Source organism: Emydura macquarii, unplaced genomic scaffold (genome assembly GCF_026122565.2).
Source record: "Emydura macquarii macquarii isolate MOO-44397 ecotype Brisbane River unplaced genomic scaffold, CSIRO-AGI_Emac_v2 contig_3374, whole genome shotgun sequence".
In the NCBI taxonomy this organism is placed as follows: Eukaryota; Metazoa; Chordata; order Testudines; family Chelidae; genus Emydura; species Emydura macquarii.
In genome coordinates, this window is record NW_027133511.1 from 716360 (window position 1) to 733464 (window position 17105).

Consider the following 17105-nt stretch of genomic DNA (forward strand, 5'->3'; position numbering starts at 1 on the left):
CCCCATTCCATGCGGATCTTCTTGGACTTCTTCTTTGGAACCGGGGAGGGAGATTGGTGCTTGGTGGAAACGGGTTCCGGAGGGGCACTGTGCACCGAGGGCATCATGCTTAGTGCCAACTCCGACCAAGAGCTGATTCCATCAGAATGGCCGAGACAGATATCCCGGTCTTTCTTGGTCCGCAGGCAGAAACTTTTACAGATTTTACACCTCTCACTGACGTGGGTTTCCCCCAGACACTTTAGACAACTTTGATGAGGGTCGCTCCTCGGCATAGGCTTCTTACATGAAGCGCAGGGTTTAAAACTTGGGGAACAGAGCATGCCCCAACCCTGGGATTCTAACTACTAACAAACTAGAACTAACTGTAACTAAACTATACACGCTAAAAAACTATGAATAAACCACTAGGGAGACGAGAAGAACTTGGGAAGGCAAGAACACTCCAGCACTGTCACTGGCGGCAAGAAGGAACTGAGAGGGAGAGGGAGCCACCAGCGTCTATATGCAGGCGCGTGTGCGTGCTGCTGAAGGGGGAGCCAGACCCAGCTTATAAGGGTACCACTAAGGGAAAAAGATTTCTGGCACTGGTGCCTGTGGCGAGCACACACCCCTAAACTGGGAATGGACATGAGCAAGCTCTCGAAGAAGAACAGATCCTCCATGTTATAAACAAAGGGACATAAGACCGCTCAACAGCTATAGAAAAACAAACAAACAAAGCATCAAATGTTACCACAGGATGTGTCTGGCACATGGCAGTTCTACAGAATCCATTATCTCTATCCAGTTACTGGCTGAATATTGGTAGATGCATGTAGGAAGCCTTGACAAGCTGAAGTGCTTTGTGCCACTGTAGCAGTGACTCCTACTGACAGGTTTCAGTGTGAAAGGCATTGCTTCAGAAGGGAAACTTAGCATCATTCTCCAGGAGAGCAGAAGCCACAGGACAAAACCAATGTAGGAAGGAATAGAAAACCTCTGCAGAATTGAAGGCTGTGTGTGTCTATGCGGGTGTGCGTGCACGCCAATGTGGATGTGCACAAATGCAAAGTGCATGTGTAGATGCCTCTCCTAGTCTGTATCAGCGAGAACACCCACTTTGGAAGATAGAGACACGGTCTGTCACAAAGCGTCTTATCCTCAGCTGTGTAAAATTCCTTGTTTGCTGATGAGCACTTAAGAGGCAAGTAGGTGACACAGAGAAGACAGAAGCTGTGAGGGCTGCCCTCCTCCCTCAAAAGGAAAATACACATTACTAACAGCTTCTCTGATTAAAGTTCTCTGTATTAAGATTTAAAAGTGATCATTTAACCTTCTGTCCTGTCCTTTTCTAAGTTAAAACAATTTGCACCAATGCCAAGCCAACCCCATCTAACACTGGTGCACTGCATCTACACAGTGGCTTTGCACTGGTGCATCCACATTGGCACGCGTGCACACCAGCATAGACACACAGCACCTCCAATTCTGTAGCAAAAGGTTTTCTATTTGGCATCCTATTTTACCCCTCCCTTCCTTCCTGCCTTATTCCACCACTCTCCACTCTCACCATGAGCCTCAATGCAGAACCTTATCAAATGCCTTTTGCAAATTTAAGTACACTCCTTCCACTGAATTTCCCTTGACTCCCTTTGGACTTGACAGGATTATCTTCACAGAACTGCAGTAGGTTAGTTAAACATGACTTCAGTGCCCAAATCTCCATTGACTATGCTCTAACAGACTCCTACTTTTCCAGATGGTCTCTCCCCAGCCCTACAATACTTTCTAAGATTCCCCCACACCAAACACTAAGCTCTGTTCTGTAGTTTCCAGGTTTCAGTCTTGGCTTTGACATTCTATTTTCCATTCCTCCAAAATCCAATGAGATTTTAAGTTCTAGTGTCCAATTAAAACTGAACTATTTACACGCTTCATCCCTTGGGAAAAAACAAAACAAAAAAACTTTCAGGTTTATTTTATCCAGACCAGGTGCTGTGTCACATATGTGAACAGCAGTACACCAGTAACATCAACACACCATGAAGTGCTTGTCTGCACAGGAGATTTGCTAGGACTTCAACAAACCCCTCTGCAGGCAGAGTAAATCACTATGAGCCACACTTGGCACCAGTGCAGATTACCTTGGTTTCAAACAGGAATGAACTACATGGGTACAAATTGATTTAACAGCTACACTAGTGGCTAGCTACCCAGGCCACATCCCCAGTGCAGACAAAACTTAGGTTCTCCTACCTTTTTGAAAAACTGATGTTTTACTTTAGCATCTTCCCACTGTGTGTGTCTGCAGAATACAAATACTGTAATTATTTGACAACCCTTTCATTTGTTCTGTGTGTGTACAGAGCCTAGCACAATTGGGCTCTGGTCCATGACTAGGCATCCTAGGCGCTATGGCAATAAATAATAAATCCCCCCCGATTTAAGTTCTCCACTCCCCAGTTTAAGGGTCTCAGCCTGCCCAGCTTCGAGCACATAGGACATGCTGAGAACTCTCAATGGGCTCTCAGAGCCTTGAAGGATTGTGTCTTTTTAAAAAAAAAAAAAAAAAATCAAAATAATGTATCCTCTTTCCTCAGGTCAGTACAGTAGATCTGAAAACACCACATTCTTGACATTCATCTGAAGCTTGCTGCTTGCTTTTCTCTATACTGTTTATTTTGGATAGGTGTACACTGCAATGTAAGCCCAGGGTTTGAACTCCTGCTCATGCCTAAATCACTTCCTTCTACACACAGATCACGCTAACCCAGGGCTCGGACCCAGAGTCCCAGGACCGCATGGGGGTGGACGCTCCAAGCCTGAGTCAAGCTGGGACTCAGGTTCAACCCTATTACTTTGCAGCATAGGCACAGCCCCACTAGACTCATGCTTGGAAAGTCCACCAAAAGTGTCCCACAATTCCATACGCTGACTTTCTTTGTTCTCTGGACAATCATGTTTTCCCACATTGCACCACGAATAAAAGGCTAGAGCAATCACATTTTGGGAGAGTGCTAGGAAGTCTGGGATATGGGTGGTCAGACTCAGCCCAGCATAATACAGCGTAAATGCTGGAGCCCAAGGTTGAGACAATTTCACTCCAGCCCTAGATTAACAAACCCAGGGTCCACCAGCTTGAATTCAACTAACCCTGGGCTTTACACTGCAGTGTAGACATACCTTTTAAGGCCAAAAAGGACCAGTACAACCATATGGTCTGACCTGCGAAACACAGGCCAGAGAATTTTACCCACTAATTCCTGTGTCAAGCCCGCAACTTCAACTGGAGCATATAGCTTTTAGAAAGACATCTAAGAGACTTCTAGTGACTGCAAATCCACTGCTTCCCTAGGTAGGCTGTTCCAATGGTTAGTTATCCTCACTGTTAAAAGTTTGCACATTATTTCTTGTCTAAATTTATCTAGCGTCAGACAGCTTGTGTTCATCTCAGCTTGTTTAGATTTTGTAAACATTGTCTCTCTGGTGCTATTGTTATATCTCCCTAAATACTCACATTAGTTCCTGTAACCTTTTTCTCTGACTTCACTGGAATTAAGTTCCAATTGGTGCTTACTTGACTGTACCAGGCGTATTTTGCACTTTTCCACTGTGGATTTCCCAGGCATTACTGAGTTAACGCTATTTTCTTTAACGCACTTTATACTTTAAGTCTGTTCTTGTAAAGGCCAATGTGTGTTATTTCTTTCATAACTTATCAGCATTTCAAACTGTACCATACAAGGAGTCTAGATTTTCTCTAACCCCAACATTATTTATCCTACTTCACTCATTTCCAATTATCAGTTAAAAAATCGCCTTACCTTGTTCACTGTTTGCTTCCTGGTGCAATATCAATCTAGTAGCACCTCAAACTAAGCTGTATTTAAGTCTTTTAGTTTTGTTGCTATAATTCTCCCAGCTAGTCACTAAAAGTCAATGTGGCAGTTTCAATGGCCTTTTAATTATGTCTCTTTTACATGCCAGATTGCCCAGGATGTTTTTTTCCTTATCCTAACAGTCCATAGCAACACGTGAGAATGTTAATTGAAAATCGGCAATGTTTGATGGTCTGTAAAACCACCCTGCAAGAGTGGTCAAGATAAAAGTCAATGACTCCTAAAACTGTTCTGCTGTAGCCTAAATGGAGAATCACCAATGCACATTTTTGGCCCATATGGTGAAATGAACATTCAAAACATTCAAAAGGTGGCAGAGTACATAACATTGCCAACTGCAGCAAGACTGTCTATAGAGGACCCCATGAACAGTAACAACTTGTAACCAGCGTGTTTAAAAAAATGTCTTCGCTCTTTTGGATTTGTCCCATAAATTTAGACATTTTGACAGTTCAGTATGAGGCATATCTCGTCAGGGAAAATTTCAGTTTTACACAAATTCTTTACCCAAGATATAAAAGACTGCATCTCTTTACAATAAGCAAAGGGGTAAACAAATATAGAGGCTATTTAAGACTTTAAAAAAAATCATGCTTAGCAGCTTGCACCCACAGTCACAAACACCTAAGAAACAGAGATGCAGGAGAAAATAAGCTAGTAATGAACTAGAATGAGAGAGGAAAAAAAGAATGCCACAGAAAGGCTAAATGGTCTGTACTATTTTCCCCAGCCCATTACAGCAAGACTGGTCCTATCACTACTAAATGCATGGCTTCACTGACTGTTATGGAATCAAAGCACAGTGGGATGGTCAAAGGCAGTTTAGCTATGCCCAAAAAACAACAATATGGAGCAAACAATCAAGCCATTCTCTGGATGTTAATAAAACCAGGGACCATATTTTGGCAGTATATGAGGGATATGTGAAAATGAAAGTGAAACACCCACTACAAAATGAAGACCACTTTATCACTGGCTTCAGTCTGACTTTTGTAGCATGTGTGTAGTTGTGTTTCCATTCTCAACAAGCGTTTAATTAAGCCCAGTGATACAGACTGCTTGAACTGTGAAGATTAGTCTTTCACCAAACAGATTACCTTACTCTAATGAAAGGATGCATTACCATCTTCAATATTAATTTTGTAGTGATTCTTTTATTTCATCAGTGCCAAGCATGGAAGTTAAATTCCAAGAGTTAATCTTCAAGAAGGCACAGCAATTATAGTATGAGCTAGATACAGTATTCAGATGAGTTGATATAAAGTACAGCAGAAAAGTAGTTGAGGATCCTCCCTTAAACTGGGAGGCCAAGTAAACTCACAGTCCTAAGATCAGCTGACTACCAAGATTTAGAGTCAACTGGACTGGTCAGGTTAGCCCACAAGTAGTCTGGGCAAAAGCTAGGGCAAAAGCATCACCCCTCAGCATCTCTCCCCCTTATGAGAAAGAATCAATTAGAAGAGTCTTCGCAGGAAGCCTTGTCTGATCTAAAAGAAAATGCTCTCTTTCTTCAGTTCTCTACTTACTGAAAAGCAGAAACTCTTACCTATAATTCCTCTCTTCTTCTTTCCCCTACCCTAAATTAGGAAAACAGTACCACCACTAATCTGTCTATCTGCTGTTAAATCAGCGTGGTTCTCATTAGTGAGTGTCCCTGTTTGCATGGAAATCTAAACGAGATTATGCCAGCATGCCACAACACTGTCCCAGGGCATCAAAGCAGAGAAAATCAAGAGGGAAAGATCAAACTACAAAACCGGAAGAAGGCAATTTAAATAAGTGAATGTGTCTTAAATAAATCCTTAAAAACAAAAAGTGATGCAACAGACTAAACAATCACGTCCAGTCTCACATGGCCAAATAGAGGCTTGAGATAGAGGCCAATTTTTTTTTTTTTTTTTTTTTAAAAAACAATAAGGCCTAGCAAATTCTTTGACCCTTGCAAAATTAAGCAGCAAAATGTATCAGTTTCAGTAACCTGTAACAGCATTTGTCAACAGAAAGGGGTATAATGTGGAGAAAGAGCAGCTGGGTCCTGTGTAAAGAAAAGGGACTAGTCATATGACCCAAAGACTGTTGAGGTCACAAACAAGCAAGCTAAAAGACTCTGGAATGGAAGAGAAACCCAAAATTGAAATTCTGGAGGCTCTCACAATAGCAGAAAGGAGATGCTCCAGACAGCCCACAATATCTATTAAGACTTTTTTTTTAAAAAAAGGCGGTTATGGGACAGATCTATCACTGGATTGGATTGCTGGGGAATCCTTCAAAAAGGCTGAAAGGCCTCCACTTTCCTTTGACGACTGTATCTACCAAGGATTGACAACCAGCATTTTTAAGGCTGTCATGTTCTCTAGCATGAACCAAACACAAAACGATGCAATTAAGTTCTGACCCAGTTTGCACACAACCTGAAACAGCACTACAGTTGCAAGTTACCCCCATTTACCACACTGGCATGTTCATTTAAATTACTGAAATTTAACAATGTTGATGTTCAAAATGTCCACTGTGTCACTGTTGATCAAAGCATGTAAGAAAGGCAAGGAGGGAATGTGATAAAGAGCTGCTGTGTGACTAATTTCATTTTAGTGCTCTGTGCGCGTGTGTGTAACGTCTGGGAGAGCACGAGTGCTTCTCTGATTTATGGAGTCAGTAGACCAGAATGAAGAGCTTGCTAAGGGTAAACCAATCCAGGAGAGAGTCTAGCAGGACTCCTCAACCAGTCTGTCTCTCCTACTGCAGCAGGACTCTGGTATTCTCAAGTCTCAATAATATTCTAGGAACGAGGGCCTCGGCACATGCCTGTTTTACTCCAGTCCTGCCCATGCATATATCTAAATGTTACTGCGAGGAAGTCAGTCCTGAGGAGCCCTGCAGAGAACATGCAGTCATATTCTGAACAGCTGCACAATCTACCGAAAGTAGCATATCATGTTGGTGTCCTAAGTAGCTGAAGCTTGATTTGTTGGTGAAGTTACTTCCTAGGCATATTTTGGGAGAGTGCCATTGCTTCCCCATTGCCCCTCCATTCAAGCCCTCATATGTTTGGTTAAGGATTTTGGGAGATACTCAGAGACACCCTGGTCCCAAGAGAACTGATGGGTTCACTAGAGTATTATTGCTGAACCAGGACCTGCTGGATCCCAGACTGCCTTCAGGACATAAGACTTAAGCTTTACATTGTCTTTCAATCCTCTCACACTATATTATCTTCATCTCTTCCTGTCTCTTTCCTGACTTCCATCCAGGCAGCTCCATGAACAATTGCTCTGTCCAACATAAAGGGGATCAGTGAAAGAGAGAAGAACCAACCTAATACTACTAAGAATCCATCTAGACCAAGAAAGCAAGCCAGGGCCCAGAGGTGCACCCGTTAATGGCTAACCTGTCTTCACAGACTCATTTGAGCTTCACTGACAAAGGATAAAGGCAAGATGGCAATGTGGCTGTTTTTCCCTCTCTCGTGAGCTCCTAAAAAGCAGAAATAATTCTAACGTGTGATTTTGAGAAACACAACCAGAAGCAAGAGGAATCTTTTCCTTTCTTTACAGAGAAAGGCTGTTTGATAAAAGCAAATTGCTCCAATCACTATCACCACTCTGAAGGACTTAAGGCACTTGAAACCATTGAAAAATAAATAATTGTTCAACCCTCAGACTTAAGAAACACTCCATGCTTTACTTTGAGTCTCTTCTTATGCTTCTATGGCTAATAAAAAACTTTTAAGGGAGTTGTGGAGACTGAATTGCATAGTGGCGTCTGCAGCACCACATGCACTGCCCCCCCCCCCACGTGGATAAAGAGGCAGCCTAGGGAGGGTTGACTCAGCAGCACGAGCCGCATGTACCTGTCTCCTTATAAGGAAATGAAGTGACCCCACCTGCTGGTGCATGGTCAGCAACTGCCCAGGATAATTGTAATCACCTGGTTGGCTGGTTCATACCTGCCCGGGAAATCAGGAGCAGCAGGTTGGCTAAACTCCAAGCCATGACCTTAGAAGGTCATGCAGCAAATAGCAACCAATGGGGCTTAGCCTCTGCTGACCAGGGGAAACTATAAAAGTTCAAACCCAGGTGGCAGAAGGCAGAGAGGAATTGAATCTACCTGGCACCCCTGTATCTCTTGGTCGTGTCGGCTCGGCGGGCTGACGCATCTTCACTAGCCCGCTTCACTGTGAACTGATCACCCACAGTGGCTCTCTCCCGTCTGCAGTATCTAAAGCAAACGGCAACTGAATTTGGCCAGCATAGTATACCTGTATATAATGTTTGCGAGTATGGATTAACTGTTTTCTGTTGTGTTTGTCTTGTAACTTCTTTGGGGAACTCCAAAACCGGGCACCCTAGTGTCACATGCTGGCAGCCACGCATTGATCCAGGAGAGATCACAAAACGCTGAAGTCTTGGGTGGCACATATTGTCCTTTAGTGCACGGAGTTCTCCTGCCCTTTGCTATCACTGTTTGCTGTGCAATTGCTTGCTGTGAAACTGTTTATTATAGAAATAGAACTGTTTTATTATAAGGATAGAATTGTTTATTATAAAATAAAGGGTTTATTGGTTAAGCAAACCCCCAGAATCATCACTGTCTCGCTTAACCCCCCGTATCCCAAACTGAACCTATCAGAGAGTTTCTCTCTCCGTTTCCACATGGCGTCACGAACAGGATACGGGACGGTTGAGCAGAATAGTGATGGTTACCGATGCCCCTGGGAAGATCCATTAAGGATAGGGCAAGCATGGGCACATCTCGTTCATCATATGAACGAGACCAGTGGTGGCGAAGATAAGCGCCTGCACCAGTTTGTTTGCCCAGCAGGATCCGAAGAATGGACCTGGGCAGCTGAGCTAACTAACTCACAGCTCAGGTGTCTTCTAAGATGCCATCCCACGCTGGAATGGATTCCCACAGGACCCTGTATGCCACAAATAATTAACACCAAAGTCATCAAAAAAGATCCTAGTTTGGCAAACCAGTTAGGCTCTGTTAAAGGGGAAGAAATCTCAAACTGTCTCAGTGTTACAGGTAGCAGTTTATCTGCTGGGGGGGTGATCCCCAGTGTACTATCTGTGAAGCAGGCAGAAAGTACTGTTCAGCTTGTGCTGGAGCAGGATTTATCAGTTGATATACCAGAAGTGGTTCTGGATTCAACTGAGATCCAGGAGGGAAAGGTTCCTAAGCCTGTGTCCGTTGGGGGCAATGATTTGCCGATGGGGAAAGCCACCCCAATCTCCAAAAGTTTGTTTGTGAACAGCCATGTGGGCTGGGACGAAAGCAAAATTTCAAATGATTGGAAGTTTGAAAAGAGCAGTTTCTCTGCAGAGAGAGAGTTTAGTTCCAATCATCCATCTAAAGAGCAGATAGGGTGTGCCTCTCAGTTTTCTGCAACTGAAGGGGTGAAAGTGAATTAATTAAGTCAGCTCAGGATGAGTCACGGGACAGCTTAGATGTGGGGAAAGGTGGTTTAGTTTCTAACTGCCAAGGTTTTTCAAATGTGAATGAATCCACTGACTTTGTTTTAGAAAAGTTCAGTCTGGATACCTTAGAAAAGGTTCCAGATGATGTGAAGATATTCAGAAAGCTTAAACAGCCTTGTAACCAAATGGCTGTGCCTAATCATTTTAGTGGGGAGACAATGAGGTTGGAATCTGAATGTCTCCAGGCTGTTAGCTCTGTAAGTGAGCAAATAGTGCCTCAGTTTCAAAGGGAAATTTGGGCAGCTAAAGCAACACAGCAGGACAGATGTGCTGTTGATCTCTTGGGAAAACAGGGGGTGGTAGGCAAACTCTCACCTCTGAATGCCTTGAATATATCTTATAATATCTTACTGAACTCAGGTACATCTGATACTATATGGGGTCAGAGATTGGCAATAAAGGAACATCAGAACCCTGTTTATGAGATGCTAGTGAAAATGGTGGATATCTCTTTAGAACCTAGTCCAGACTGGAAAGGGATAGCAGTTAATTTGGAACCCAGTGAACTAGCAAGTGGGGGTGTTGATGCAAATTACCTGCCTTACAGGGTGGGGAAAGATCCACACATGGCTGTAAGCAAGGAAAATTCCTCTCGGGTGTGGCCAGCTGAAAGTGAGTTGGGCGTGCCTGGAATGGCTCTGCATTGGAGCCACATGTGGAATGAGTCTGTTAGGGCTCAACAAAAAATGTTTCTTTGTAGGGGGCCAGAGTGGGGGTCCAAAGCCTAGCCCCAGCAGGAGGGTAATGTAGAGGTAACAGAACAACCAGTGGTGAGGCATGTGTCACTAGTAAACCAATCCTTACAACTGTTTGTAAAAAACCGTATAACATTGTTACCTCCATAATGAACCTTGCAAGGAGACGGCCTGTTTTTTTTTCTTCTTTTCTCTGCATCGGTTTTGTGTGGAGGGGGCATTTAGTATGTACCCTGGGTATGGACGGGTCACAACGGCACAGCACGGCCAAGGATGATGTTCAGAAACTGGAACAGTCATTGGCTACTGGTTAAGTAGAATCAACTAACATGTTATGTCCAGTTCTGTTTTTCAGGTCTGTTTTTTAGGTTTGGTAAAGCCTATGTGGTTCTCAGTTAACTCTTTGTCGTCTGGCAACCTGGTTATTGCTGCCTTTCAGAAGTGACATGGACTGTAAAGGTCAAGCTACATCAAAAAATATGGACTGGTCCCGCTGCCCTTTATGCACGAAACTGTACTTGGACTATCACCCCCACCACCATAATGCATCGAAATGGATCTCGTGTTGTAATGGACAGGGAAGGAGGGTTTAACCTGTCTACGAACAAGCCCAAAGACACCTCCTTTATGGCCTGGACATTATTGGATTTGTGGCCCCAATGCCTATACAACTTTACCTCTTACCTTTCAGGGCCGTTGTACCATTGGCTCTGTTGGGCTTGTCCCTGGTATGATATATCTTGGTTGGGACGGTCTCCCATTGCATCCTCATAGTAGAGCTAAGCGGTCATGGACCGACTTTGTTAATTGGTTAAAAGATACTGTTCCTTATGTAATAGCTACATCCCCAATAAGGGGTGCCCTAACGTATAATCAGCTCCAAAAGTTAACTGAAGGACTTGAGAAGTTGGGAAATGCAACAGCCAAAGCATTAGGGCTTCTTAATGACCAAGCCTCCCAAATGTGAAAATATATTATCCAAAATCGATTGGGTCTCAAGTACCTCCTAGCTAAGAAAGGGGGCCTGTGTGCCGCCCTGGGGGATCAATCGGGACCCTGCTGTACTTATATTCCTGATATATCTGGAAATGTCTGAAGTTATTGAAGATGTTAACCAGATTGTTAAAGATTTAAATGAACAGTGCACCTGGGGAATGATGGGACGGCTTAGTAACTTTTTGGGTATTCCCTCAGCCAAATCTTGGTTGTCATTGTTAATGTCTGCTGTTATGATTTTGGTAGCCATTGTTATACTTGTCATGTTGTTGAAAATCCTCACTCGTAAACTATTTGGTGTTGCCATAGTCACTAAGACTTTGCAGACAGAAGAGTTAGCTGCTTTACTTCCGGCAGGACTAAAGTCCAGTGACCTGGTTTAAGTGGCGCTGGCATCCACCAGGGGGCATGTGGGGACTGAATTGCATAGTGGCGTCTGCAGCACCACATGCACTGCCCCCCCTCACGTGGATAAAGAGGCAGCCTAGGGAGGGTTGACTCAGCAGCACAAGCCGCATGTACCTGTCTCCTTATAAGGAAATGAAGTGACCCCACCTGCTGGTGCATGGTCAGCAACTGCCCAGGATAATTGTAATCACCTGATTGGCTGGTTCATACCTGCCTGGGAAATCAGGAGCACCTGGTTGGCTAAACTCCAAGCTATGACCTTAGAAGGTCATGCAGCAAATAGCAACCAATGGGGCTTAGCATCTGCTGACCAGGGGAAACTATAAAAGTTCAAACCCAGGTGGCAGAAGGCAGAGAGGAATTGAATCTACCTGGCACCCCTGTATCTCTTGGTCGTGTCGGCTCGGCGGGCTGACGCATCTTCACTAGCCCCTTTCACTGTGAACTGATCACTCACAGTGGCTCTCTCCCGTCTGCAGTATCTAAAGCAAACGGCAACTGAATTTGGCCAGCACAGTATACCTGTATATAATGTTTGCGAGTATGGATTAACTGTTTTCTGTTGCGTTTGTCTTGTAACTTCTTTGGGGAACTCCAAAACCGGGCACCCTAGTGTCACATGCTGGCAGCCACGCGTTGATCCAGGAGAGATCACAAAATGCTAAAGTCTTGGGTGGCACATTTTGTCCTTTCGTGCACGGAGTTCTCCTGCCCTTTGCTATCACTGTTTGCTGTGAAACTGTTTATTGTAGAATTAGAACGGTTTATTATAAGGATAGAATTGTTTATTATAAAATAAAGGGTTTATTGGTTAAGCAAACCCCTAGAATCATCACTGTCTTGCTTAACCCCCCGTATCCCAAACCGAACCTATCAGAGTTTTTCTCTCCGTTTCCACAGGAGTTTGCTGTGTATTCGCTATAATGAATAAGGAAAATTAAACTCTCTGTAGTTGCAAAACTCCAAACCAAACCACATTTTAAATTGTTTAATGTTGTCACAGCTACAAAGGTCTTAACATTTTTGACTCTCTGGGCCTGCTACTTTATCCCATTAAAAACACAACACTAGGGCAATTAAATATTGAAGAGAAACATTGGTCAGGACTCTGTTAAAGCATGCTCTTCTCAGATAGCAATTTATCAGATTAAAGGCTCTGTGTTCTTTGCTACTTTTTCAAAACTCAAGAGCAGTTCTCATTACAGAGCTGTACCACACCAAACCTTCACGCTATGTAATCTGTAGTGAGCTGTAAATATTTACATTCTAAACATACAACCAGTGATGTTGCTCAGTGTCAAGGATTATAAAAGCAAACAAATAAACAAAGAAGTGACCAAAAGTCATTCCCACCTTCAAGAGTTATTAATATATTCATGGAATCTTTCCAAGGTTTCAGTAAAAACAGACTCCTTTCACACTTTTGGTTGGGCTGATGCTCTAAAACAGTCATATTTGGACTGAGGCGCGCAAGCTGCAAGTGGCTCTTTAAATGTGTCACCTGCAGCACTTGATATTAAAAAACTGATTTAATTATTAAGCAAAGTTATTAGCCAATCAGGATGCTTTACTATGTTATTAACCAATTAAGTTATCAATTTGCACTAAGTTAACAACTTATTTGCTGTGAGAAAACACACACACACACACACACACACACACCCACCCCTATAGTAAAAGAAAATGAATTCACACTACTGTGGCTCTTTTGGGTAATGCTGGTTGCTACTTTGGCTCCTGAACCACTGAGGTCTCAGTAGCAGCGAGTATCAGGGCTCTAAAATATGCTTAATCTGCACTGCTGTCAGTGCAGTTCACTGAACATGCATGAAAGTAAGCAGCAGGGGAGCAGCACCAGAATTTATCATCTACATTAGAATGAGTAATTATATTGGAAGAGTTCTGCAGGAAAATACACACACGCAAACATTGATATATTCTGCATTTAATTATGTAAATACCTCTTTTGAACATTTTAAAGATTAAAACAGAAAATGTACTCTAAAAGTGCTTAAAACAATCATTTAATATTCTATCCATAATAATCCAGTTGTCCCAGTGAGAACTGATAAATTATTGTTTTCATGGGGTAACAGCTAAATAGCATTCCTTTAGAAATTCTTTTCTGAAGACATCCTCATGTTTGAAGGGTCACTGATCATTTTGTGGAGTGGAAGATTCACTGAGACTATTTATATAGCACTATAGGCATGCATGGCATTTTACTGACAAACATGACATGACCTTGCCCTAGGAGTTTACGATAAAAGTTAGATAGAATACCAAAAAAAGTATCATAATGACAAAGATTATAAACCGTAAAAGAGCTCAAGAATCTTATTACATATGCTTCTTGTTAAATGTTATTTACACATGCTATGTTCTCTAGTGGTTAGAGCAAAAATTAGTGCATTAGCACTAACAATTTAGAAGTTTCTGCATCCTAATCCAGAATTAGCCACGCACTGCAAGCACTTGACTCTGCCTCATTGAAAAATTGCAAGATTCTGTATCTACTAAATCCAAAGTGAGCTTTCCTAACTAGACTGATTATTTACACTACTTCAGCATACATTTATGAAAACCTATTCCTGATTATTTGGGAAATGCAATGTAGTAGCAGTGGGTTTTTTTAAGTGTGCCTAAAACTATCTGCCTTGTTCTTCATATAATGCTGAAAATAAATGGATCATTTAAATAAGGTTTATAAGCTTTCTAAAGAAATCAAGAAAGAAACCCAGGAACTGTTTTCATCAAGCAACTGGTCTACATGGTTAAATCCTTGATTTTCTAAGTTTGATCTATTTTTCCTTTTGTTCATATTGTAGTAAACAAACTAACCTTCATTTCTGATAGCTCCGATCCCCCGATGGAAGTCTTCAAAGCTGATTACTCCCAGTCCACTGGGGTCTAGGTATTTTGTCAGGTCCTTCACCTGCAATTACAAAACCATCATTACAAACTGCACAGCAAAGCCTTTTAAACGCTTACTTGGGAAGACTAAATCTCGAATGGATGTTTTATTGGATTGTCTCAAAAGATAGCAGACTCAGCCTAATGAGAGCAAATGTTCTGCTTCATTGAGACAGGACTGACAAGGGTACACAAGCAGACCATGCCAGGGGTTAACTGGTATTTAACAAATCATTAAATGGGAATGAAATTCTAAGTGCCAGTTTTAATACTGAAATTGATGAAATATGAGATACAAAGATGAAGTGTAGTGAATATGAATCAGTAAAATGTTTTTGTTTCAACTTAAATCTTTTCAATCAGCACTTTTTTTAAAAAAACCTTCTCTTAATTGGGACAGGTGCTTAATTGGGACAATAGGATGTCCACCAGGGGGTCCCAATTAAGAGGATTCAATAATAATGAACTAATCTGTGCTATGTATTTAGACATAATTGGAAAACCTTTCATGATTAGGCAATGTTTAACCAGGCAGGGAGTAGGGGAAAAAAATCATATCAGCAGCTAGCAAGGATTAGGACGCTACTACTGAATAGAGACAAGGAATAAAAAAAAAGACATTTCTGGCAAACTGGCAATGATTATTTTGGCATTTCAAACTGAATAGTTACAATTAGAGGGCAAAACTGAAAGTCATTCCTCAACATCCAAACAAAGACTTCAAAAAGGTGTATCTAATTCCCTCAATGGCTGCTACTAAACCTTTGTTTCAGACAAACAATTATAGAATAGTTAATTCTAAGAATGTTGAAACAATTAGCCACTTTTTGCTAGGCTGCTATTTTAGCAAATTACCCTTTCAAGTGACATTGAGACATCTTTATATATCTTAAAGCCATATTCTCCAGCTCTAAAACAAAAAATAAAGTCTTTAATCGTATGAGACTAGACACTGAATAGTTTCATTCTGCTGTACTAAAAAAACTGTTAAGGAACTTTCCCAATTCACTTTCTCCTTTCCCTCCCCTACTTTACCATTTATAGGAACCCATTAGGGAGCTTGGAGTTAGTTTCTTTATTGACTCCTCCCCCCGTCAAATCCATTATGAACACAAACTGATTTCTGTTTCTAATTGCTCAGAGCTGTACATTGCTGGGGGTTGGATTATTTCTCTATTCTTGCTTCTACTTGGCAAAAAGATTGTAAAAAAGGTGATGGAAAAGAGCATTTATTTTGAGAAAAACCCTGTACCTAAAAGGAAACTGAAAACAAGCAAGGACAGGAAAAGCATTTGGAGTTTATCAAACTTAGCAATATCCCTTTGAGTTGTCAATGTGTCATCAATGTCTCATCATTGTACACAGGTCTGTGTTTATATATAAAAAGCCACCCACACATGCACGTTAGTGACATTTAATCAAACTTTCCATGGTTCCCTGACATTCTCATGCACGATTTCTAACATTTCCACAAGGGGAAAAGTACATCATTGCTTCAGAAAGACTTGACATACAAAAACAACTGCTAACATACTATTAATGCACAGGAAATGACAAACAATACACCACAAACATTTTAAGATGTAGCTCTCCTCCAAACAACACATGAAACTAAAAATAGTATGATGTCAGGTTTGCTTACACACTTACCATGAATTTTCTGTGTTAGAACATTTTTGCTTTTAAAAGAACTAAGAGCATGCCAGCCAGCAAATTACTCACAGAACATAATTACATGAAAATTTACCCTACCCTTTAAAAAAAAATATATATATTGACAGAAACAAAGTTAAGCTATTGCACTTTGAAATGACTTGTGTGAATTTAAAGCATAAAGGGATCAAATCTCCATATGCTGGGCTGAAAAATGTACACTAATTTAAGAATAATGTAAAGCCCATTTTCTTCAGTGCAAGTTTATCTCCTGATTAGAGAAAATAAAACCAACTGGTAAATATTGGAATTTTCATCATAGCACTTCATATTCTAAAATCCTGTTCTCAGCCTAACTCCCAACAGTTCTTCAGGGCTGAAGCTTCCCTCTCCTTATCCTGGGGCCAATGGCCAGATCCTCAACTAGTGTATAATGGCATAAATCCACTGAAGTCAATGGAGCAACATTGATGTACATCAGCTGAAGGTCTGCCCCCAAGTGTGGAAATTAAGTAAAAAGCAATTGGTGGGGTGGGATATAGTTTGGTTTTAATTTTAAGTAAGTGGAGGTGGAAACAAAAAACACCTAAAAACAAACTAACCACTTTTCTGGTTTTTTGGGGGGGAAAAGTATTTGTTATTTTTCAGTACAAAAGTAAACAGCTGAACTTCCATTTCAGATTTTGATTTTAATGAGTCAGACTTCCTGAAAGTTTGAAAAAGGTATTTGAAAATAAAATAAAGCACACAAGAATGTACATCAGTGCACGTAATCTCAGGTAAGTAACTGTTCCACTGTGAGCTTTAAGGAACTGCAGTCATGGTGGTGTGTCTGAAGAGCACCACAGGGCTCCAATCTTGATTGAGGTCTATGGACACTACACAATATAAAATTATAATTACAAAGTCTCCAGAAGGGTTTAATTGCATGGTTGCTGGCAACACTACTGAGAGTCACATTAACACACCAGTGCTCAATCCCATAGTGGCACACCTAGTAGATAATACCCCTCCGGCATAGACAGACCGGCTCTTCATGAACACATACCATATTACACCAATCCTCACAGGGCCAGATT

The 17105-nt window shown here is 41.6% G+C and overlaps 1 protein-coding gene across 2 annotated transcripts in view; it reads right to left on the reverse strand.

Annotated features, from left to right (window-relative positions):
• Positions 1-17105, reverse strand: part of RAB11FIP3 (RAB11 family interacting protein 3) — a 184668-nt gene that overhangs the window by 117522 nt on the left and 50041 nt on the right. For both annotated transcript variants that reach the window (XM_067534049.1, XM_067534047.1), the window contains exon 2: positions 14302-14395. In XM_067534049.1, the coding sequence (XP_067390150.1) occupies positions 14302-14395 (94 nt within the window). The remainder of the gene's footprint in view (positions 1-14301; positions 14396-17105) is intronic.